Source organism: Perognathus longimembris, chromosome 11, assembly GCF_023159225.1.
Source record: "Perognathus longimembris pacificus isolate PPM17 chromosome 11, ASM2315922v1, whole genome shotgun sequence".
In the NCBI taxonomy this organism is placed as follows: Eukaryota; Metazoa; Chordata; class Mammalia; order Rodentia; family Heteromyidae; genus Perognathus; species Perognathus longimembris.
The window spans coordinates 50538176-50563003 of NC_063171.1; the positions used below are offsets into that span (position 1 = coordinate 50538176).

The 24828-nt window shown below is 36.0% G+C and overlaps 1 protein-coding gene across 1 annotated transcript in view; it reads left to right on the forward strand.

Annotated features, from left to right (window-relative positions):
• The window catches only part of Ush2a (usherin), a 618626-nt gene that overhangs the window by 423456 nt on the left and 170342 nt on the right, over nucleotides 1-24828 (forward strand). Inside the window, exons 44-46 of the mRNA XM_048356772.1 lie at nucleotides 9004-9213; nucleotides 10572-10774; nucleotides 15375-15487. Of these exons, the coding sequence (XP_048212729.1) occupies nucleotides 9004-9213; nucleotides 10572-10774; nucleotides 15375-15487 (526 nt within the window). The remainder of the gene's footprint in view (nucleotides 1-9003; nucleotides 9214-10571; nucleotides 10775-15374; nucleotides 15488-24828) is intronic.

Sequence of the window (24828 nt, forward strand, 5' to 3'; positions counted from 1 at the left end):
AATATTTTTTTTCCATGAGCTGACCATAGTCCTGCTGTTTTTAGCCTCCCTAATTCCTAAGGCTTCAGGCATGAGCCATCACACCCACTTCAGAATACTTCTGAGAATATTATTTTCTCACAAATGATTCTAGTTTCTTACTGTAACGTTGAAAACCACAATAATTGAAATTTCAGAGTTTGTAGAATGCCATTTGACATCTGGTCTATTAATTTATAATGATTCATTTTTACAATCAGCAAAACAAAACAATGCTGAATCTAATGTGAAAATACATATAATAATCATTACTTAGATATAACTTTAGCTCTGGCAAATAGTTGAATCAAAGCTTCTTAGTGCATTACCAAATACTGGAAAATATCTGATTTGTGAAGACTCAATTGTTTTATAGAAGAAACTTCTGCACACTAGGGTAATTATCATTTTGTAAGTGATGTAAAGTATCTACTGGTTATATAATAGTAGCTGCATAAATTTGAGTCATCCTTGAAAGTTGATAAAGCCCAAAAAGAGAAACGATATTCCCACTCATTTTCCTCTTCCTCTGTATTCCATCTCATCAACTGATTCATTTTAAAAGCCTGCTCATAATGGTAGGCTCACCTCCCAACCCCCCATGTGACATTTGAATACTTTAGTGAAGAAGATACGGCTGCTGATTTTTCACCAATATTGAGCCCTTATGTTATAATTGCATGCCTGAAGTAAGCTTGCTTATAAAAACTGACAAACCTAATAGATCTGAAGCAGCTCACTGAAGTTTCATTACCTTAGTAATCTGAACCTCTGACCTTCAGGATGTACGTAATGCAATATGCTGTTATTTCTATTCATAACTTAGATATTCTGCAGGTAACTATTTGTGAGCACAAAGGTTAACTCTCAGGAGCCGATGAGGTATGTGTCTTGCGGCATCATTTTCTTCCTTTGTGCCACCTTCTATCTTAAGTAAATTAGTCACTCCTCAGAAACAAGGCCACCTATTTTTTTTTTGCATTTAAAATTTTTGATCTTTTTTCTTGATTGGTACAAAAGAATTGGCAGCTAGCCTACTATGCTAAACAGGACAAAACAATGGATTTAACAACACTATTAGGTGAAAATCTGAAAACGAATAAGTATATACATATTTCCTGAGTAAAATGGCCTTTCAACATCAGAAAAAGTATTTTAATAGTGTTTATTTACTTTTATCTTTTAAACAGTGGTACAGAGAGGTTTCAATTCTTCACGTCAACCTATGTGTACAATGCATTTTGGTCAGTGTCACCTCTAGATCAGCATCACCTCTTACATAGGCTTTCTTTACTATGTTCCTCTTACATAGGCTTTCTTTACTATGTTCCTCTTACATAGGCTTTCTTCACTATGTTCCTCTCTCTGGGTACCCATTGTTTTGACAGAAATATGTATTTGGTCAGACTTTGGCCAATCACCGATTGACAAATGTAAATTACTGAAAATTGTAGAGCTTCCAATTACTAACATGAGTATGACATATGTAATGTAAAATAAAAGAATCCTTCCATTCCCTCAGTTTGATTTGCTTTGGGAAGAGTAACGCTTACAAAGTGGCCACACATAAGCCATTTTTCCTACTCCATTCTTCATACTCATTTTACCTAGAATAAATGGGGGGGGAAGCCCATTTTGTGCCAATCTTGTAATGATCAAAAGATTTTACATACAGATGATGATTCTGAGATTCCCCTTAAAAATAAAATATTTGGGCAAGGTTCTTCAGACATTGCTGAGAGAGAAATAGCAACTAGTGCTACAGAGTACCTGCCCCTATAGACAGCTGGGTCATTTTCATCAAGTTTGGTCCCATCTTTCTGGTTCTAGGAAAACCTGAAGTCATTGTATCTACTCCACAAGATACACATACACAAACACACACACACACACATGCACGCACATGCACAAACACATATCCATATCCATACATATATGCCTAAATAAGATAGGCTTAAGATATATTGATGGTTCATAAAAATCACAATGCCAAAACGGATGGAAAAGTACCTTCACTTAAAGTGTTTATCCAATCCCTAAAAAAGTCTAATGTGTTAGAAACTGACACTTAATTGCTTACTAAAGTTTATATAAAGTAACAGCAGTACCTAAATTCAGACTTACAGCTTGGACATCCAATCTGCTATTTCTTATGCACTTGGCCTTTATGGGTCTTTTTACTCCACAGTGATTTGTCAGATCCTTCCTGTTTTGACTGCTCACAACAAAACTAAAAGTGAGTAAGAAATAACCCCAAAAGGGAGTGTGGTGAAGAGGTAATGCCTCCTAAGATACCAGCTCACTGACAAGTCTAAGATGGCCAGGAAAAAAACAAAGAAACACTCTGGCCATAAAGAATACTGAGAATGTGGGAATGAAAAGTTACTCCAGTGTCATTCCTTTATAGTCTGCCAATGGTTCCTCCAACCTCCAAATGCTCACACTTCATTTTGTTCATGCTTTTTCTTCTTCTCTTCCATTTTTCCTCTTTTTCTTTTTCTTTTCTGCTGGGAGCTCTTGACTTAAGATAGCCTTGTTTCGTTTATTCTTGTTATTGTTGTTATTTGCCGTGCTAGGTAGGTTGAATTCAGAGCCTCCCACATGCTAGGCTGGCACTCTACCACTTGAGCCACACCTCCATTTCTCCATCTACTGTCTCCATCTCCCATTTTTGTAACAAGAAAAAAAATGACACAAAGATCAAATTAATAAATGATTTTTAAACTAAGCTTTAGGATAATAGAGACTGAAATTTGAATCAAGCTTCTGTATTATTCTGTATTAGTATTATAACTACAATATGTCATGTAAATTCATTAACTCCTGGCTTCCTATTTTGAAACATAGAGATAAAAAAACTAATGCTCTAAAATATTGTAATAAAAACAAAATGACACTTGTTAAGTATTATGTACTAATTTCATATTATTCTATTTCTAAAATGTACACAGTGCTTTCCACATCATTTTTCAAAAGATGCAACAAATAAGGAAGCCATATCTACTAAAACTTCTCTATTATTAGCCCTGGTCAAAATTTTGCAAGACATGCAGATAAAAGGTACATCCAGTTGAAAAGAATAATAAGTATAATAAATAATATGACAATAATAAAATAATAATAAAACCCTGGAAATGTTGACTTGTTCTCATATCCCTTTCCCACAGTATAGATAGAAAAAATTGAACTCTAACTTGGAGAACATCTACAAGATCAATACTTCTTTTCTGTTATAAAATTTAATAGGGATCTTCTGGGTTTTTATATTTGGACAAAATCATCTCTTCATGAGCTTGCTAGTGAGAGATAGCTAAAGAATTCGGTCCTAAATAAATAAATTAGGAGATTCATTGAATGGACTAGTTTGCTATAATCGATCCAGATTGGGCTAAGAAATTTTATAAAAGGCCAGATAGTTACTTCTTGAGACTCCAGAAGCCACATAATTCTCCATGGAAATGACTTTGCCATGTATAGCAAGTAAACAATAGGTTACCATTGGGCTGGGGATATGGCCTAGTGGCAAGAGTGCCTGCCTCATATACATGAGGCCCTGGGTTCGATTCCCCAGCACCACATATACAGAAAATGGCCAGAAGTGGTGCTGTGGCTCAAGTGGCAGAGTGCTAGCCTTGAGCGGGAAGAAGCCAGGGACAGTGCTCAGGCCCTGAGTCCAAGCCCCAGGACTGGCCAAAAAAAAAAAAAAAAAAAAAAAAAAACCAATAGGTTACCATTACATGGACATTATTGTGTTCCAATCAAATTCTTATGGACACTTATGGATTCACTTGTGGTATAGTTACATGTCACCAAATACTGTCCTTTTCCATTTTTTCCCCACAACCATTTGAAAATATAGAAAAATGTTCTTGGCTCACAGGCTGTGAATAAACAGTGGGTGAACCAAATTTGTCCTACAGGCCAAACTTGACTAATGGACCATAGTTTGCTGACCCCTGATCTAGATGCAAGAGATCTAGAGGACATAACTGACATTGAAAATAATCTCTAAAAATAATTCAAGAGCATGTAAGGAGCAGATGCTAGTTGCTATCCCAGGAAGACTTTAAGCTAACCATCATGTTTTACAAATATGTTTGTGTCCTCTACAATTTATACAAGAAATTCCTAACTCCCTGTGTAGCTATATTCAGGAAATAATTAAGGCTAAATGAGGTCAAAAATGGGTTCTGAGTTTATAGGAGTGGTGTCTTTATTAGAGAGCTTCACCTCTCTCTGTTATCTCTGTCTCTGTGTCTCTTTCTCTGTCTCTCTCTCTTCCTCCCATTTCTTCCATCCTTCCCCCCTTTCTTCTGTGTCCAAAGAGAAAGGCATATAAAATCTCAACAAGAAGGCAGTCATCCATAAGCCAGCAGAAAAGCACTTACCAGAAACTAAGTCAGCCAGCATCGGATCATGGACCTGTGGTTTCCAAACTGTAAGGAACCATATGCATATGATGTTCTAACAAGAAACCTCAATGCCTTCCTATTGCTTCAAATACAAAATAACATTTATTCCTAAACTCCCAATTATATACATTCAGTCTTTAATTTTGTGTTTGCTCACTTGCCATCAAAACACTTCAAATTCAGAAAGGTAACAGTATCTCATGTTTGCTACTTTCAAGGCTGAGATCCAATAACTTCTGTTCAAAGCCAACCTGGGCAGAAAAGTCTATTTAAGACTCTATGGCCAACTAACCATCAAAAGAGGAAGTGAAGCTGGGGCTCAAGGTTAGAGCACAGATTTAAATGAAAAAGCCAAGCAAAATCCCCAGGCCATGATTTTAAGCCTTAAATACTGGCATACACACATACACACACAAAAATCACTTCAAATTCAAATAGCCTTAAATGTAACAAGTTTGAACGCCTCCACCCTGTAGCTGTCATGTTTGCTATCACATTTAATAAGATTCAACCAGAAATATAAATCAACATCTTAAAGACGTAGAAATTATCTGTCCAACATGTCCGCTATCTCGAGGGCTTTTGAGTTTCCCTAGAAACCTTAGAGACTGTACACCTCAATCTGAACTATGGACAGAGCTCGATATGCAACAAATGAGGTGGCTGAAAATGTACTCTAGATGTCATCTAGTTGCTTGAGAGGAAGAACATTGATATTGGTCACTGCTAGAAATCTTTGATATAATGTTTATCATTCGTAGTATATTTTAACTGTTATTAGTGGTCAGTGATATCTTTCCCTATTTCTCCATGTCTTCCTTTCTTATTTATGATAAAGAATTTAATATGAACTTTACTGCTTTCTTCTCCTTTCTCACTTGTGGTTTTCTTTTCTTTTGCTTTTTTTTCCCCCCAGCCAGTCCTGGGGCTTAGACTCAGAGCCTGGGCACTGTCCCTGAGCTTCTTTTGCTCAAGGCTAACACTCTACCACCTGAGCCACAGCACCACTCTGGCATTTTCTGTTTATGTGGTACTGAGGAATCAAACCCATGGTCTGCTAGGCAAGTACTCTACCACTAAGCCACATTCCCAGCCCTTAGCTTATGGTTTTCAGTATTTACTTTCTAAACTGTTATTACTATTGTTACATAATAATTGGCAAAGCTACTTACTCCAAGTGGCTTAATACTTAGCATCAATTCTTAAGCTTTGTGAATATTGACTGCTGTTTCTTTCTACCCCCTGCAGAATATTATTCAATATTCCCATCCTGAAAGTCAGGATAAATTAAACTAATTGAATTTCTCCATAATTTTACCTGCATTTTACTCTGGAGTATGATTGTTTTATGAATGAAGAAGTATTGAGTTCAATTTAGGAAAGCACAGGGCTGGATAGAAATCTAGCACATGCTATCGAGAGATGCTGACTGTTTCAGGTCACAAAACCTTTTTGCAGCAGATACTAAGACATAACATGGTGGATTGCACTGCCATGTTTCCTTTCCTTCTTGGTATAATGTCTTTTGTTCTATTTAAGAAGATCTACACATGGTATAAGTTCAGAGTGCACATGTAGTGGGATTCCATCCAAACACTGACATAGGGTCAGTGTTTATCTTAAGTGTGTCCTAATAAATTAAATACAGATATCTAGGTATATTAATTGGAGTTAATACACATATAAGACCCATTTAATAACCCAAGTAAAATCTACTTATATTTGTAAGTAAAGTTTGTTAGTACTACATTCACAGCATAACAATTTGACTTTTTAATTGGTCTTCTTCCTTATCCTACGTGTCATTTACATGAACTTCAGATTTAACCCCTGGGTCCATTATACTGAAGATACGTATCAGTGAGCAATGAGACTGCAAGTCAATAAACAATATTTCTAATGAGAAAAGAAGGAAATTTCACATTCACAACCTACATGTCTTTCTTGTGACAGATATTATTTTAAAATGTTAAAAGACACAAGCATTCTTATGAATGAATACTGATGATATCATATTAAGCATGTTTACAGTTCATAAGAAATATATGAATCTCTGGAGTTTTCTAAATCAATCCCTAACAATCCCCTCTTGATAGAAACTCTCCCAACCATACACTCATATCCTATCTTTCTTATTTTTGGTGTGTCAGTACTGGGGCTTGAACTCGTGAGCTGGGCACTGTCCCTGAGCTTTTTGGCTCAAGGCTAGTGTTCTACCACTTAATCTAGAGAATTATTTCCACTTTTTGGTGGTGAATTGGAGAGAAAAGTCTCATGTCCTTTTCTGCCTGGGCAGGCTTCAAACTATAATCCTCAGGTCTCAGCCTCCTGAGTCAGTAGGATTATAGGTGTGAGTCACTGGTGCTTGGCACACACACCTCTTAAGGAAAAAAATATTGCTAGCGCTAAAGTGAAAGGAGTGGCATGCTTAGGAGATATTAAAACAAACCAAAAATTCTAAAACATTTAACATTCATCTTTATTTATGTGAGACCAAGTTCTTTTTTTTTTTTTTTTTTTTTTTTTTTTTGGCCAGTCCTGGGCCTTGGACTCAGGGCCTGAGCACTGTCCCTGGCTTCCTTTTGCTCAAGGCTAGCACTCTGCCACTTGAGCCACAGCGCCGCTTCTGGCCGTTTTCTGTATATGTGGTGCTGGGGAATCGAACCTAGGGCCTCGTGTATCCGAGGCAGGCACTCTTGCCACTAGGCTATATCCCCAGCCCCGAGACCAAGTTCTTAATGTAAAGATGTCCTTAAAAGATAGTACTACAAGTTCCCGAAGCTATTACTATACATTCCTTGTGATTGAATGCCACATATTAATGCCACCTTTTCTTCCTGATGCTTCCGCTAGAGCTACTGAACGTGTTTGAATCTGTAATATAATTCATCATTTCAGGACACTTGTAAAACAACACCCACCCAGCCCCAGCTCCACCCCACTGTTTTAACATAAGTCAAGGTGATAGTCTCTGCTTCAGTCTTTCAAACTAATATTGATGCTGGTAGAGCAATATAATATTTCCTCCCTAAGACCATATGACTATTCTGTCCTCTGTTTATCATATGAGGACAGAAAAGTTTATAGTTGGGAGCAGGGCAAGTTATATATGCATACACATAATGATTGACCTTGGCATCTTTTAAGAGTTTGTCTGTATCCTAGAAACACATTTCATCAGTTGTGGTGTTACTGGTAGTTAATCCCAGCTGAATTCTGAAAGCTGAGGCAGGAGAATCATGAGTTTGAGGCCAATATGGGCTAGAGAGAGACAGAGAGACAGACAGAGAGAGAGACAGACAGAGAGAGAGAGAAGATACAAAAGAACAAAATGAAACAAAACACAATAAACTAGAAAGGATTAGAGCCCTAATTAAAAACTTAAATAATGTTCTAGGCTCCTTTGGCATCAACCCCTAAGGAAGCATGCTTGTAGCCCTGCTGTATAGACAGTTTACATCAAAGGAAGTCTCAGTAACCATCATACCAGGTGTCACATAGTGGGTTTTACTAGCAGCTTAAAAACTGTCTTTAGGATCTGTGTCAGGAAATGCCTCCTTTTATATTAATATAGACTTCTTCATGGCATTATTTTATTTAGGCAAGGAAGTTTTTCCATGGGTTACTTTTCTTTAAATTTCTTTTCATAATTGTTCTAACAAATTTGTATAATCAACAATACCATAATTAGAATTTAAAAGAAATTTAAATTTGTGTTCCTAAATATGGCTGTGCAATTAGCTATGGGATAAAGAAAATATAAAAATCATTCAGTAAAGGCAGCAGATTTTCAGTCAACTAATATCCTCTCTCTCTCTCCCTCTTTCTGTCTCTGTCTGTCTCTGTCTCTGTCTCTGTCTCTGTCTCTGTCTCTCTCTCTCTCTCTCTCTCTCTCTCTCTCATGATAGTACTGGGGCTGGGGCACTGTCCCTTAGCTTTCTGGCTCAGGCCTGGTGTCATTTCCAGTTCTGGCATTTTGGTGGTTCATTGTAAATAATAGTCTCAAGGACTTGGCTGGCTTCAAACCATAGTCCTCAGATTTTAATGTCCTTAGTAGCTAGGATTATAAGCATGAACCATGGGCATCTGTCTTTCTTTCTAATACAAAGCTGTTCCTTAATTATGCAATATTGAAGAATATAAATTAAAAATAAATTAACAGCACTAGCACAAAAAAAGCTTCCCAGTGCATTTTATAGGTCATCAATTTTCCATCAACTTTCTCTTATCTCTTCCTAGAAACTGCTAACAATAGAGATTATTTTTTCTCTTTCAGACCCTTTTATAAGATTTATAATGTTTATAAGCATTTTGAGGGCTGGGAATATGGCCTAGTGGTAAAGTGCTCGCCTCATATACATGAAGCCGTGGGTTCGATTCCTCAGCACCACATACAAAAAAAAAAAAAAAAGCCAGAAGTGGCACTGGGGCTCACGTGGTAGAGCGTTAGCCTTGAGCCAAAGGAAGCCAGGGACAGTGCTCAGGCCCTGAGTTCAAGCCCCAGGACTGGCAGTAAACAAATAATATTTGTAAGCATTTAATGTTTATAACATTCTTCATTTGCAATTAACAGGTTTTCAAGACCTACAGGGGGATGTTGAATATTATACACTGTTTTGGTGTTCTGCTTCCTCAAATGAATCTCTGAAAATCCCCCCAGATGTAAGCTCTTATATCATTGACCACTTAAATCCAAACACAGAGTATGAGATTTTTATCTCTGTCTTCAATGGAGTGCACAGCACCAACAGTACAGTACTGCACACAACCACCTGTGACGGGGGTGAGTCCAGACCCGAAGAGATGCTCCACGCCAGAGATGCCAGTGAAACTGATTGATTCTTTCTAGAGTTGAGATCAATCATCCCTCCATTATAAAATTTCCTGTGTGGGAAGGAAGGGGGAGGTCTGGGCTAAAATGCTTAAGTGTGTGCTGTTGTCAAGTGACTGATCAATACATGGATCCCATTGAAACAGCCACACATGATCTAATAATGGGATATTAGCCTAGTTTGCTCCTGTACTTTTCAGTGCCTGCTTACTTTCAAGCTGAGTTCACATCAATACATAGTGACATTTCAAAACCTTTCCTCCTGTAAGATTCCTCTCACAGAAACAGTATGCTTTGCTAAATAACAGCCGCACACAATAAGGGCCCTCCTTGAATCACCAGAAGTAGTAGGTAGAATAAAGTTCAGCAACAGGGGAAAAAAATTGCCTACGATTCATTTCTAAGCCGGTTAGCCAGGGGCAGGAAGCAAGGGAAGCAACTTGTGAATCTGAAATGTATTCAGAATGGTCTTTCTAATCCTTTTGGCTTTATAAAGTCTCATTATAAACATTATAATATCATTACCTCCCAAGCAAGTGTTCCAGGTCATTAGCAGAGCTCTCTAAGTGTGGAACCCATCTCCCATTGCAGTGCCAAAGGTCAACACCTTTTGTTTATAAAATAGGATGAATCACAAGGACGATATTTCAACTAGTTAAGATGGGTTCTTAGGATAAAAATAGGTCTTTGCATAGTTATCTGTGACATCCTTGAATAATTGTGTAATTTAACGCTAAGCAAGATTTTTTCCTAATGTTAGATTTCATCATTACCTACGATAATCAACACTCAAAATCATTTACATAATGACAATATTGCATTATTGCTTCATATTGCTTGAGTTACAAGCTAGTAACATCAAATGATTTTTCACATTCCACCAGCCTCAGTGTATTTGAGGATTTTTTTTCCTCTTAAGGAGAAAATTTCCTTTTCTTCCTTCTCCATCTCCACCCCCTCCCTGGGAGGTATGGAATAAAAGGATAAAAAAATAAGAAAGACAGATACTAGACTTGTGTTAGAGGTGCAAGCAGAAGAAATAATTTATCATTATATCCCACTGGTCCCATAGTATTGAAGATTAGCACTATGCTGGTGATATAAAGCATTTTGCCACCAATTCTTTGGGTTCCTCACTGAGAGTATAATAAGCCAATTTACAAAGGACTTCAGACTGTGATAAGTTCATCAGAGGAAAGCAGATAAGCAAGGAGCCCTTTGCTCAACCTAAAAATTCATCTGCATTGAGTTTAACAAGTGCTTTTTCCCAGACAGCTGGAGTTGATTCCGTTTTCTTTCTTTAATTCCAGAGCCTCAGGGCATGCCTCCTCCAGAGGCTGTCATCATCAACAGTACAGCTGTACGTGTCATCTGGCCGTCTCCTTCAAACCCAAATGGTGTTGTCACGGAGTATTCTGTCTATGTAAATAATAAGCTGTACAGGACTGGGAAGGATATGCCTGGGTCATTTATTCTGGGAGGATTGTCTCCCTTCACTGTCTATGACATTCAGGTTAGAGCATTCTTATGGGTTGTTTTTTCTTTTGATGGTTAAGCACATGGATATGTTAAATAAAACATGTTGGGCTACTAAGTGGTTATTCTCTGTCCTGAGCTATAGATGTCTTTATTTGTTGGGAAAGGGAGTGAGGGAAGAGGGAAATTGATCAGAATTAAATCTGTTTGCTGTGGGCAATCGTGTGAGTCTCCGGAGAGATGGACAAAGATGGTGATGAGGATGGTGATCAAAATCTCACTGACAAAATGGAACGATTCCCATACTCTAAATAAATCTTACCACTTTGCTACTTTCCTCCATCTTGTGCTGATATTGAAATCAGAGTCAGCCTATGAAAGTGGAGATTTTCTTTTTAGTGTGTTGGGTGTGTGTTTACTAAAATTAGCATTTCTGGAGAAGTGACATCATTTCTTCTTTATAAGTGTAGATGAGTCTAAACATTCAGCCCACCTCTAGCATTTTGAATTCTGAATATAACAGGAAAACATAAGTGAGTCTGAAGCAGAAATTTTTAAATATTTCATCTGAGGAGGAAATAAATATATACATCCATCATTCAACACATTCAGTGTCCCCACAGAGGTGAAGAAGTTGCATATAAACCTTTTGCCCTTGGAACTCTTTTGGGAATCTCACAAAGTCAGTACACCCAGCCCTAGAAAAATGTTTACACATTCATATGACAAAAGTTTAGACTATAAAAAATTGGTTACCTCAAGTCCAGCTCATTGACCATTTCAGGGTCAATTGATTTTAAACAAAGAAATAGTTTTATGTTTTAGTAAACATACAAAGGACAAACCTGAACCTCAGGATTGAAACATCTTTTAAGAATGTCAAGATACAAGGAACAGCAAGGCCAAATATACACATGTGTAAGGGAAAGAATATTCCAATAGCCCAGCAATTACAGAGAAGTTACCTCTTTTTTCCAACACTTGAGGGTAAAACTCAACTGTCTGGCTACAACTAATAATTCAGCCTCCCCAACCACATTGTGACTCACTGAATTGGCTTGTTAAGAAAACCACACCAAAAGACACTTGATAAAAAGGAGAATGATGTGCTGACCATTTTTCATTACAGTCTGAAATTTCTAGTAATCGCCCTGAATTAGCTGCTGTGCATGGTTTGTAGAGTGAGTCCATGCATATCCCAATCATGTAGGGCTCAGATTATAAAATAGAAAGCAAATTTATTAGAAATAGATTTAAAAATAAGGATTTGCTCTGTTATCCTTTTTAGGGTTTCTGTGGAGGAAGCTAACAGAGCTCAGCATTAGGAAAACAGGTGTACAATCTCGGGGTAGAGGTAGATGACCAAGTGTGTAGACATGTGTAGTTCAGTCTTGCACCTGTAGAGCAAGAGTTGATATATCAGTGTCTATACACTTTCAAAGTTCAAAGGTTTTCCTCAAAAAGAGAAAATTTTGATTCGATTTAAGTCATAGAACAAGATGAAGAAATGAAAGATCAAAGTGGAAGCTAAAAGTTTGAGTTTGGGTCTTAGTGCCTCTTCTTGCTGATCAATTTATTTTTTGAATGCTTGTGCAATCCAGAAATTCTGCCATTCTGAAAGTTTTGGGGTTAAATTTCCAGTGATTTTTTTTATCATGGCAAATAGGACTTGGCTTCACTTGAAATCACTGCATAATTGTTATTAATCCTTACAAATTAAACATTGATTACTCATCTTCTGTGAAATAGCAATTGGTTTTTAAAGCAGATTATGTGTTCAAGTATCTACCCCTTGAACACATATCGCTTTTAAAATAAATATTTTTATATTTGTTCAACTTGATCTCTTTTTAAAGTAAATAAGGTAAACTCTTATGTTTTTATTTCATTCATGTGCTAAACTATATATGTGTGTATATATATCATATATCATATCATATATATACACATCATCAGAATATATCCCATAATAGAGTCTGGCAGCATTACTAACAATGATACCATAATGTAATATTCTTCTAAAGTCAAAAAAGAAAGACCTTTATGGAAAACTACATGAATAGACCCAAGTAGTTTAGAATTTAAAGCAATGTTCAGTATTTAGGTGAGAAGGCAGTAAGATATAATAAAGCTCAAAACAGATATCACAAATTTTTACCAGTTTAATCATATTTTTTATTTCTCTTCTTCTCAATTTAGAGTCTTGTTAAAATGAAGGTGGAAATAGGTACAGTTGATATCAATGTAAAATAGTTGTTAATAGAGGTTGAGAGCAATAGATAGTTGCTGGACTACAGATAGATTATATAGGAGGTACCAAAACACAGATACAAAGAATAAGTCCTATGTTCCATAGATGAGCAGGGTGGTAATAATTCACAATAGCCTATGATATATTTTATGAATAGCTAGAAGAGAGTTATTCAAAGTCTTTAAACATAAAAAAATGAGAGAATTCTTATTACTCTGATTTGATCAGTAGAATGACAAAAGGAGCCCCATAAATATGTACAATTATTTCATGCTAATCAAAAATTTAGAATTTGTGTAAATGCCATAATAGTACTTGGCACACATTAAATATATAACAAATTCAGTTACATTGATTTTGATTTATCTCTTTATGCATCATAGAACCAACCATTCCCTAATATGTGTACAGTTTGTAGTACTAATTGTATTAGAGCAGTATATTGTTAAGATAATCTGCCTTATAGTTATTTCTGATTTAACCCTTATTCTAAATGAGACAGTTTTTTTTTGTTTTGTTTTGTTTGGGTTTTTTTTGTTTTTTGTTTTGTTTTTTGGCCAGTCCAGGGCCTTGGACTCAGGGCCTGAGCACTGTCCCTGGCTTCTTCTTGCTCAAGGCTAGCACTCTGCCACTTGAGCCACAGCGCCACTTCTGGCCATTTTCTGTATATGTGGTGCTGGGGAATCGAACCCAGGGCCTCAGGTATACAAGGCAAGCACTGTTGCCACTAGGCCATATCCCCAGCCTTAGTTTTTTATTTAATTAAATAATCAAAGTGAAGTGTGAAGTTTTCTGCCCTGAAGTATGCAAATTAAAAGTCATCATGGGAACACTAAAATGGAAAGCTTTTCAATTGAAACAAAAACACTGAAGTTAATTTTTTCTTCACATTTTTCAATTGGAACAAACACACTGAACTTAGTTTTTTCTTCACATTTTGCTTTTTATTTTGTTGCTAGTACTGAGGCTTGAATTCAGAGTCTTGGCACTATCCTTTAGCATTTTTATGTTCAAGGTTGATGCTCTGCTAGTAGAGCTACAGCTCCACTTCCAGCTTTTTGGTAATTGGAGATAAGAGTCTCATGTCCTTTTTTGACCAATCTGGCATTGAACTGTGAGCCTTAGATCTCAGCTTCCTAAGTAACTAGGTTTACAAGCATGAGTCACTAGTGCTTAGCAAATTGTCTATTCTTTACAATAGCAATAGCTATATGGCTACTCAAAATTGCCTTTTATTCTATTATAAATGAATCCAATACTGATTGTGACAAAATCTCACATAACTCTAACCTTATTTCTGATTTAATTGTACTTACTTGGTGTGGTAGTCCTCGACAGTGTTTATATATATATATATACTAACCATTACTTCAAAAGACTATATTGCATTAATAAATAATACAAAAATACAGTTTTATCAATATCTTTCTCAGCTCCCCTTTAAAAGTAAACTGCCATAAGAATAAAATGACACACATACTGAATACAATGCAAATAACATCTTCCTTTCTCCAGATGACAATGGAAAAATCAGAGAACTGCTTCACTTGAAAGCTTTGAATTGGTAGTTAAGGATCATCTGTAACTACTAGCTTGTCCCTCCTCTTGTGTTTTAGAAAACAAAAGTAAATTCGCACTGGAAAGAGCTGTTTCTCTTCAGTTTATCCCTTGAGAGCAGAATGCTATCACTCTGTAGCTGTTTCCCTGGAAGGTTTTGGTATATACATTTGTCTTTCCTGCCTCTAGTTGCATGTATTCCTTTTGTGTTACTAAAGCCTATACCCTCCATAGTTCTTAGTCAGTTTAAAAGGGAATGATTAAAGGCAGGATTAAAGTGGGGATGGGGAAGGATGTGTTTTTGCTGTGATTAAAGTAAAAATCTTTAACTGCAGTTCGAGTAGATATAACATAGCCGCATTGAAAAGCTTCTCCAGGCTTAATTTTTCTTCCATTAGACATGAGCATTTAGGCAGTTTGCAGTGTCCAGACTTCCTGAGCTATCATCATTACACTATTTGATTATAGATCTGGAGCCCAGAACACAGTGATAACCTATTATGCTGGCAGACTGTCACCTGGGTACCCTCCATTCCTTGACTGTACTCTGAGCAGATTAATGCCTTTCTCTTTCTGGATGTTTGGAACCAGAAACTAAACATCACCATTCTAATCACTCCATCAACTGTGCAGAGCCCACTTCTGTATTGTGCTCTGAACTCATCCCACGGGAGTCTACTAACATCAAAAATGAGTATTTACTAACCCAAGGGACACGGGAAAGGATAGGAGAGATTCATTTGAAGTGAAAGAAGATGGGTGGAGTCCATTGTTCATCTGCATGTTGTAGAGAGTTCGATATTTATCCTTTCTACATTCATGCTTGCAGGTTGAAGTTTGTACCCATTATGCCTGTGTGAGAAGCAATGGAACTCAAATCAGCACTGTGGAAGATGTGCCAAGTGACGTACCAACCCCCATCATTCATGGCATCACAGCAAGGTACCAAATCGTTGCCCATTAATCCCCTCAGCCATGAGCCTCTTCCTTGCCATAAGAGTTTTTATAAGTGTGAGCATAGATTCAAGTTTTGATATTATTTCCCAGGTTTTAATCTTCATTGGACATCTAGTAACATCATTGTCTCCTGATGCGTATCTCAGTCAGCAATCTCTGAGCAAATATCTGAATGCAGAAGAACCTGCTCATTTAAATGTGCTCTTTCTTTTCTTGTAAAGCAAGACACAATTTTAATTGGAATGTCCATTTTCTCACCATCTCTTTGAAAAAGCTGAATTTACATATATCAGATTGTGCCAAAGTTTGAAATAGCTGCAAATACATAGAACAGATAGTCTTTAGATCATTGCCTGACTTCTTAGATAGGTAGAGTCCCCTTATCTGTTACCCTTTGTGGCTGAGAAATAACTATTTGAAAGAGAGTTCTTTTACAACTCATAGTTAACAGTCAGAAGAAAAGTTAATGTCATTTCCAAAGCCAAAAGGGAGATGACAGTTTTCCAATTCTGCACATCAGGCCAAGACTAGAGGAAGAGGTGACGGAAATCATCATTTTGTGATAGAATATTTCAGTTCTGAATGATTCATCTATGATTAAAATTTCTAAGTACCATTTTAAAAAATCAGTGCAATAAAATAGGTATAGGGGCTTTGGAAACCAGTGACTGGTAACTGGGTATTGGAAAAAAGAAAAACATCAAATGATGATTCTTAGCTATTCATGACAAAAAATCGTATCTTTTCTTCAGTGTATTTTCTATCAAATATATCATAGATGGTGATCATATTTTTGATGTTTTGATTTGCTGATAATTCTATTGTGCCACAAAGTGATTATGGTTAATGATAATGTTTTATAATCTTGAAAAATAAAGGAAGTGGATGTCAAGTGCTCATATTGTCAAAATCATATCAATGTGAGGTAGCATATTGTTAATTAGCTAGAACTCACCATTCTATAATGAGTATGTATTTCAATTTAATAAAATTAAAATTGAACTTTAAGAAATCTTCATCTTAGAGTGTCATACGTAGCTAAATACCAATTCATTGTTCAAATTTGAATAAAGGCAATTTAAGACACTCAAAACAAAGCAGATTCTACCCAAAAGGACATGAAGAGAGGAGAATAATTATAATAATGAATTAAACATGTTGGAAAACTTCTGGTTTTCTGAATTTATTTTTTTAATCTCTCATAGTTAAGACTTTGTTTCTTAACTTCCACTAAAATTCACTCTTTGGGCTACAAAACTCTGTGGATTTTGATAAATGTGTAATATATGAAAATACCACCATATTCATAATATAAAGTGTGTCTATTAGGTCCAAACAATCTCTCAATAATTAGGCTCTGGTGGTAATCCTAGCAATTTAGGAGGGTGAAATTTGAGGATCATTGGCAAAAAAGTCTGCAAGATCCTTACCTCCAATTAACTACCAAAAAGCTAGAAGTGGAGCTATGGCTTAAGCGGTGGTATGCCAGCCTTGAATGAAAAAGCTAAAGGACAGTGTCCAGGCCCAAAGTACTGGTGTGTGTGGGTGTGTGTGTGTGTGTGTGTGTGTGTGTGTGTGTGTGTGTGTGTGATATATAGAGAGAGATTTGTTCAAATTGCCCCTTTATTGCCAACCCCAACTTCACCCTATGCCAAATGGAGCAAACACTACTCATTTTTAATCCGTTCAACTTTATCTTTACTGTATAAGTGGAATCATATGACCTGCAATAATTTAAGTCTGGCTTCTGTCACTTAACTGAATCCTTAAGATTCTTCCATATTGTTGTGCATTATACATTATTAGTAGTAGTTATTTTTCATCACCAATTAGTATTCAATTATACCAAAGTATCCCAGTTTATATGTAGTTTATATAGTTTTCATGAAGAGTTTCTATAAACATGCATATATACAGGTTTCTATGAAAACAGGTTCTCAAACATTTCACTTGAGTTGGATTGTTGAGCCATAAAAGCTTTCCCATTGGTTACAAAGTAGCTTAAATCTTACATTCCTGTAATATTATATGAGTGCTTGAGTCTCTCTATATTTTCACTAAAACTAGATATTATGTGGGGTTACCTTCTTCTGTTTTTGCAAATATTTTAAGTGTATGTAGGAATGCAGTTATTATTTTTAATTTATATTTCCATAATGACTTCTCAGATTGCCTTGATGTGTCTTATTTGGCATTTATCTATTTAATCTAATGAAGTGTCTCCTCACATTTTTACTAATCTATTATTCAGATTCATTGTTTTCTTCTGTTGAGGATTTAGTTTTCAACATAGGTTTTGAATGTTACTTGTGTCAGGTGATTTGCAATAACTTTCCTCTGGTCTATGGCTTATCTTTTTGGTTCACTTAATTGCAACTTTTGCAAAGCTTTTCAATTTTTATAGTCTGATCATTTTTTTCTCTTTTGTGGTTTGTGCATTTGATGTTGTATACAAGAATTCTTTGTTTGACTCAAGGGCACCAAGGTTCTCCTGTCTTTTCTTCCAGAATGTTTATATGTTTACATTTTGAATTTACATTTCTAATTACTTTTGTGTTAATTTCCTATAAATTAAGCTATGGGATAAGACTACAGTTTTGTATAAGTAAGTGTTCCAACACAATTTATTAAAAAGACTACTCTCATGTATTTGAGGTATTTTAACAGAAATCAACTGTATTTTGTAGGTCATTTTTACTTGTTCTGCTCAATGGATCAATTCTTATGTCTATATTCTAACACCATACAACTTTGATCATTATTGTTGTATAGTACACAATAAAATCATGTTCTTGTAACTTTGACCTTTTAAATTTTGTTTTTTAGATTCTCACATTGTCTTGCCTTTCCATAACAGAGTATAGAAACATTTTACTCAAATATACTGTACTGCATTGAATCTGTGGGTCACTGTCCTCTTCATAATATAAAATATTCCAAGTGTTGAGTAAAGTGTATTACTAATTTATTTTATTCCATTTACCTCATCAATCAGTAGAATTCAACTTTTAAATGAAATTTCATATTTAATAATTTAGTGTGATTTAGACTACTTCTTTTCAAGTAAGATTTATTATCATGTATGAAAAAAGTTGTTTAATTTAACAATACTCATCAAATTTATGGGCAAATGTTGTCTTTGGAGTGATTGATATTCTCTCTTTTATTGTAAAGTTGCTCTAAAGCTTTATCAGTATTGTAGGTCTTTTAAAAACTGCTTTGGTTTTTATTAATTTTCTATCTTATTTTCTGTTTTCCACTCAGTTGATTTCTTCTTTTTATTGATTTTTTCCTTCTTAAGAAAAATATTTTTAAGGGAATATCTTATATTATTGATTTAAGAGTAATATTTTCTGCTATGAGTTTTCTTCTAACCCCTGTTTCATGTGATTCTCACACAGTTTGAAGTGCTCATTTTACTTACTCAAAATGCCTTTTAATTACTCCTTTTAATTTTTTATCTTTACATTATTCAGAAGGTACTTGTTCAGTTTATAATTTTTTTTTTCTTCTTCAGATTCTACTTTCTGGTTTTCTGGCTTCAATTTCTTATGGTCCAAAAACATAGATTTGTAATTTTCCTTTCCCTTAAATTAGATAAGGTTGGTTTTGTGGCAGAGAATATGATATATCTTGGAAAACATTCAATGTGTCTCTAAGGGGAATATGTATTCTGCTTTTGTCAGAGTGTTTTATAAATGTCAATTAGCTAAAGTTGAGTGATAGTGGTGCTCAGATTATCTATGTATTTACTGATTTTTTTTGCTGGGTTGCCCTATCAATTGTGAGAAGACATTCAAAGCCTCCAAATATAATTGTGGCTTTGTCTATTTCCTCTTTTCAAGATATGATTTTTATGTATAGTATTGGGTTGATTTACACTGAGGATTACTGTCTTGATAAACTGACCCCTTTTCATTGTGTGTTACAACTTTCTGTGTCTTCGTCATCATTTTTCTTGTCTTTAGTCTATTTTGTCTGATATTTATATAATTTCTTTTGATTAGTTTAACTTTGAGTGGTTTAGATTTGTTTCCAGAACATTTTGAATATTAAATTGTGATCATAATGATCCTGTTTTTTAAAAAAAAACTGAAATTTGGGGGGCAATGAAAGGAAAGGAAAGTACAGAGACCCCCAAAAGATTCCCTCTCTCCATATTCTCTGGACACAGAGGGCCTTCTTTTGGTTCCAGTCTCTACAGAAAAAATAAAATAAATTTTTTTTTCTATGGAGTTTTAGATTCCTATTTTTCCTCAGAAGCTACAGTACTGCTCCTCAGGGATATTTATGGAAGAAGGGAAAAAAGCACAAAACAAAATGGGAATGTTCCCCCATGCCCCCACGCCCAACCCCCAAAGCATTTTGCTTGTCGGTACTATAGCCAGAAAGACTGGGCTTGTCTAAGATTTTCTCAGTTCACTATTATATACTGTTATTGCCATTAGTTTAAAAATGGGAGGGCAGAAAACTGGGCATTTCCTCCTGTGGCATCCATCCCTCCGTTTGGCTCCCTTCTTGATTTGCCTTCTACTGGTAGCTTTTCAAAATCTTCTGATACCTAGGAACAGCCTTTCCTGTTGTAATCAGTGGGAGAGACAAGTTGTAATTGATACCCCCTTGTTAGCCAGCACTGGAAGTCCCATTCTACTTTATTTTTCTTTATTACAATGGCTTTGGCTAAGATCTATTGAAAACTTGATAGACATTCACAACCAAACATTGGCAAATAAAGTCTTTCCTTTCTTAAAATTATCCATTGTAACAAGCACAGTAACAGTTTCCAAAAGCAAGACTCTAATGAGCAGTATAGTCTGCCAAGCCATTAATCAAAATACACTAGCACCAAAGCAGTTAGCCTCCTGTGTGCATATTATTGTTTGTATAATTTCATTATACTCCTGGCAATGAATATGTGTTAATTATGTTTCAATTCTGGTCTTCTAAAAAAAATCTCTCTTATGTTAGCAATATGCAAAATCAAATGTGAAATTCTTCCAGAAAAAAAAATCTTTGTCGTCTAACTTCACATCTATAAAGTAGAAAGTAACAATTTGGTTTCCTAATCAAACATGTATTTCATAGGTTCTTTGTGTTTTGGGGGGTAAAGTCAATGTCACTAACGTTTAACTTTTACATATTTTAGTAGCTTATACATATGGCATATGATCTTGTTTGGTTATATACCTGGTGTGCATCAACTTATCTTTGGCCTTAACTTATACCTTGTGTTTGACTATACCATCTATAGTCAAGCCCTTATCCACGTTTCTCCTATTATATATAAATCAAAGATGCACCTGATTGTAGAAAGATCAGATGATTATTCTAGTTTTATAAGCTGTTCCTCTGGAAGCAAAGTCCATTTCTACATTGCATTTTCCATACTTGTCATATTATCATCAGCTGCTTCCATGTCCCCAAAGAGTACTAACTTCTGATCGATAGCTAAGGCATGTCTGGCCATGGCCTACACGTGCCCTGGGTAGTTCATTTATTTTCCTTGGTGGATTTGCTAGAGTGGAATTTAATCAATAGCTAATTCATTAATTCTGGTCCTCAAGAATGTAGAGACTTGCACTGGATGAAGATCTCCGGCTGGCTCCAGCTTTGATTGAAATATGACAGCCACAGCAACTAGGCTATCTGCGAAGTTTACTTATGTATTCTTGGACAGAAGGAAAAGCTAAGAGAAGATGCTTTATTACATGACTGCTAGCATTTTGAAATGCATGATTCCCAGGCATGAAGCTCAGCGGAAAGAACAGGAGCACAGATCGTGGATTTTATTACCTTCCATTGTAACAAGGACAGGATTGTTTTTTTCCTTTTGTTTCCCAGTTAGTTCAGGCTATAGTATTGGTGTAGAATCTAAAGGCATAATTCTTTCCTTCCCAGTGCTCACAAATAATTGTTTTAAAATTTGACTTACTGAGTGATATCAGTGATACTTTTATGCAATAACTTTGCAGAAATCTTTCTGGTAGTGGCAGAGATAGGCTGTGTGTCTCTACATGAAGATTTAACCACGATGAGTGTTTATAAATTCCAGGATATCTTCAATCACTTAATCTGGAGGTCAGCATGGCATAAGAAGTCAGATCTTTGGGTAGAGTTATTCCATTTTTGCCTCACCAAAAGCTATAAGGTTCTGATCTTTTTTTAATGCTATAACATTAGATATTAGGAATCTCTTCTCTCTACCCTTGATTTCATCTCTGGAGTTTTTTTTTCAGTTGTTGCTGCCTTGAGGTGAAATTCAAAAGCTATAAAATTATGCATGTATGTGTTTAAGTCATGGTTTTGTTTTGTTGTCAATTGTTTTTTGTTTTGGTTTTGGGGGCTACTAGAGATTTAACTCAAAGCTTTTCACTGGGTAGTTAGGCATGCTACCAATTGAGCCATACTCCCTCCAGCCCTTTATTCTTTACGTTATTTTTCTGCTAGGGTTTCGCACATTTTTCCCAGGCCTTGGCTTCGACTATAGTCTTATTACTCTCACATAGCTGAGACGACAGACACACATCAGGACCTGTCAGAAAGGACTCTTAAGAAAGCATTTGAAGTAGGTGTAATACTGTGGTACATAGCCAATCAAATAGTTTTATGATCAGAATAGCTTATAGAAATATTACTTTGATAGCCATGAGTTCTGGTTTTCAAACTCACTGTAACTTTGAGAAGATATTACCAAATGAGATGTTTAGGTGATGTTGTTGTTTCTAGCATTAGGGTTTGAACTCGGTGCTCTGCTCACACTCTACCTCTTGGGACATGCCTAGACCTTTATTTTTGCTAGTTATTTTTGAAAATAGTGTTTCACAGACTTTTCTGTCCCAGCTATCAGAAAAACATGAAATAGATCTTGGTCTCCTGAGAAGCCAAGAACACCAAGCCACAGAACATAGAGCTTATCTGTGAAGTTCTGTCATCCTCAATTCCATTCTTTACCTCTTACCACTTCCCAAGCTCCTCCTAAATATGCTACTTCCTATATCTCCTACATAAGCAGCTTCAACACTGAGAAGGCCTTGAAGCCCCGAAGCACAATCTGGTTCTTCCTCCTAATCCATTATGGTCTTTCATTGGCAATTTGTCCCTTACCTTCTGAACATTCATTGGTTTCTTCCTTTGATTCCATTACAAAGCCCACTCACTGGTTTTGGATGTTGTCAATAGAAAGATACACCTTTCTGTTCAGACAGTTCATTGTTATTGTTTCAGCCACGCTGACATCGCAAAGACCCAGATTCCCCTGTCTCCCAGGGCTCTGGGAGTTACCTATTGATTTCCTGTTGTGATAGCCACCCATCACTTCCATAAGTTTGAGATAAAAGTTAATTCCCACAAAGCTTGCATCTTTTCCAAAGTGCATTTCTGGGAGCATATTATCATTGGCTATTTTTAAATCCCCTAAATTCATTACACATCAATTCCAGTCTGGTTCCTTTTGGAACGTCTCACTTTGTTCTTTTCCCTTTTCACCACCATTACCTGCTTTATACTTTCATCAAAGTGGTAGAACCAGATTATCTGGGGCTAGCTCCATTCAATTAGGAGACGAGGAAGAAAAACTTCACTTTTTATCTCCTCCTTATTGCCTTAAATCTGCTCCTCTAATTCTCAGAAACAGCTAATGGCTTGCAAATTATTTTTGGTAGTAAGTCCCACTTTGGTAATTAAGATTCATGATCAAGTATTTTAAAAGTCTGTTTCATGTCCAACAAAACATTAATCTTGCTATTAGTTCAATGCTTCGGTCATTTCATAGACTTGGACCCAGTTGTAGCTCTTGCCCTTTCCCTCTTTTGTGCCTACTACTTTCCATTCTAAAGTGTCTTGTTCCAATATTCCAGTATCACTATTTCACTGTTCTTACTAGCAATCAGAGCCCTCTTGGTGGAAGGTGACACATTCTTGGACAGTTTTTTCTTAGTTTATTTATTTGGGTGGCGCTGGAGCTTACACTCAAAGTCCTGAGTTGGCGAGGCAAGCTCTCTGGCTTGAGTCAGGCTGCCCAGCTCTTTTGTTGGACAACTATATTTTCCTTGAGATATCTTCCTGAAGATATTTGCACAGCCCAGTTCCCTAGGTGAACACTGTCCCGTGTAGCTGTGGGGCCCATGGAGTAGAACATAACCTCTGACATTTTGCATTCATCTGTATAAAGGTAGGTGCTAAGAGATGATTTCCCCACACTGCTTTCTAATTTCTGTGGTATCTTGGACTTCGTGAAGTGAAAATTGGAAGTGATAATTACTGCGTTGGTAGACACAATGTTATATAGTATGACAGAAGTTGAATAATAATCCTGTCATCAGTGTAACAACTAAAAAGAAATAGTCAACAAGAATGCCTGACCACACACAATGAATTCATGTAATAAAATATGTGGAAACATGGTGAGTTTCATCAGAAGCTACTAAAGTCACTTAAATTTCAGTCCTTGCTGCTCTGAGAGATAAACACTTACAGTTTTTTCATGAACAAATCTACAAAAAGAAAAAGATTCATTTGAAGTTTTACAGACTGTTTATGTATAGTGTACAATGAACTGATCTATGCAAAAACAATGCTCCAGCTTTTCTTTTCCCCAATATTTAATATTCATTCCTAGGGCTTAAGAATGTTTCTCTTATTTTACTCTTAAATATCAAAGTAAAGCTACAATGAATTCCATTAATAATAGTTATTTCTCAGCTATGTCTTTCATTTTCAAATTAGCAACCACAGACTCTCAATGTCCCTCTAGTTGGTTCTAATGAGAGATGTAAAGGTGTTAAATTCCCTGCTCTTTGATCATTGACCTTCATGTCCCTGACTCAAATCCTCAGAAGTTAACGTATTCATGTGAACACTAAATAGAGGTAGTCTCATTTCACAGTATGTAGCACAAGAAAAGGAAGTCACCATGACATGAGTTCTACATGGACCCTACTAGTTCCCCAGCTTTTGTGTGGAGGTGGCCAGGCCCCTGAATGGCACTTCAATGTCATCTTCTCTGTAGTTAATTATGCAAAGAATACAAAGAGCTGTCTGCAGAATGTTGGAATCATTTGAGAGTTGTTCACATTAGAATTGTAACAGTAACTATACTAGTAACCTATGAAAACATTCTCTCACGAAAGGCATTAATTTCCTATAGAGAGAATCATTCCTGGATGTGTTATATATGTACTCTCAAGAAAAAAATGACTAGCCATTTTTAGTAGCCTGTGAAAATAACAAAGTTTATCTAGACTGCTCTGTACCTCAATGTAAGTGCTTGGGCTTATTCTGAAAAGTGATGTCACTTAGAATTTTGATAGGATCCAGAAATTTGTCCC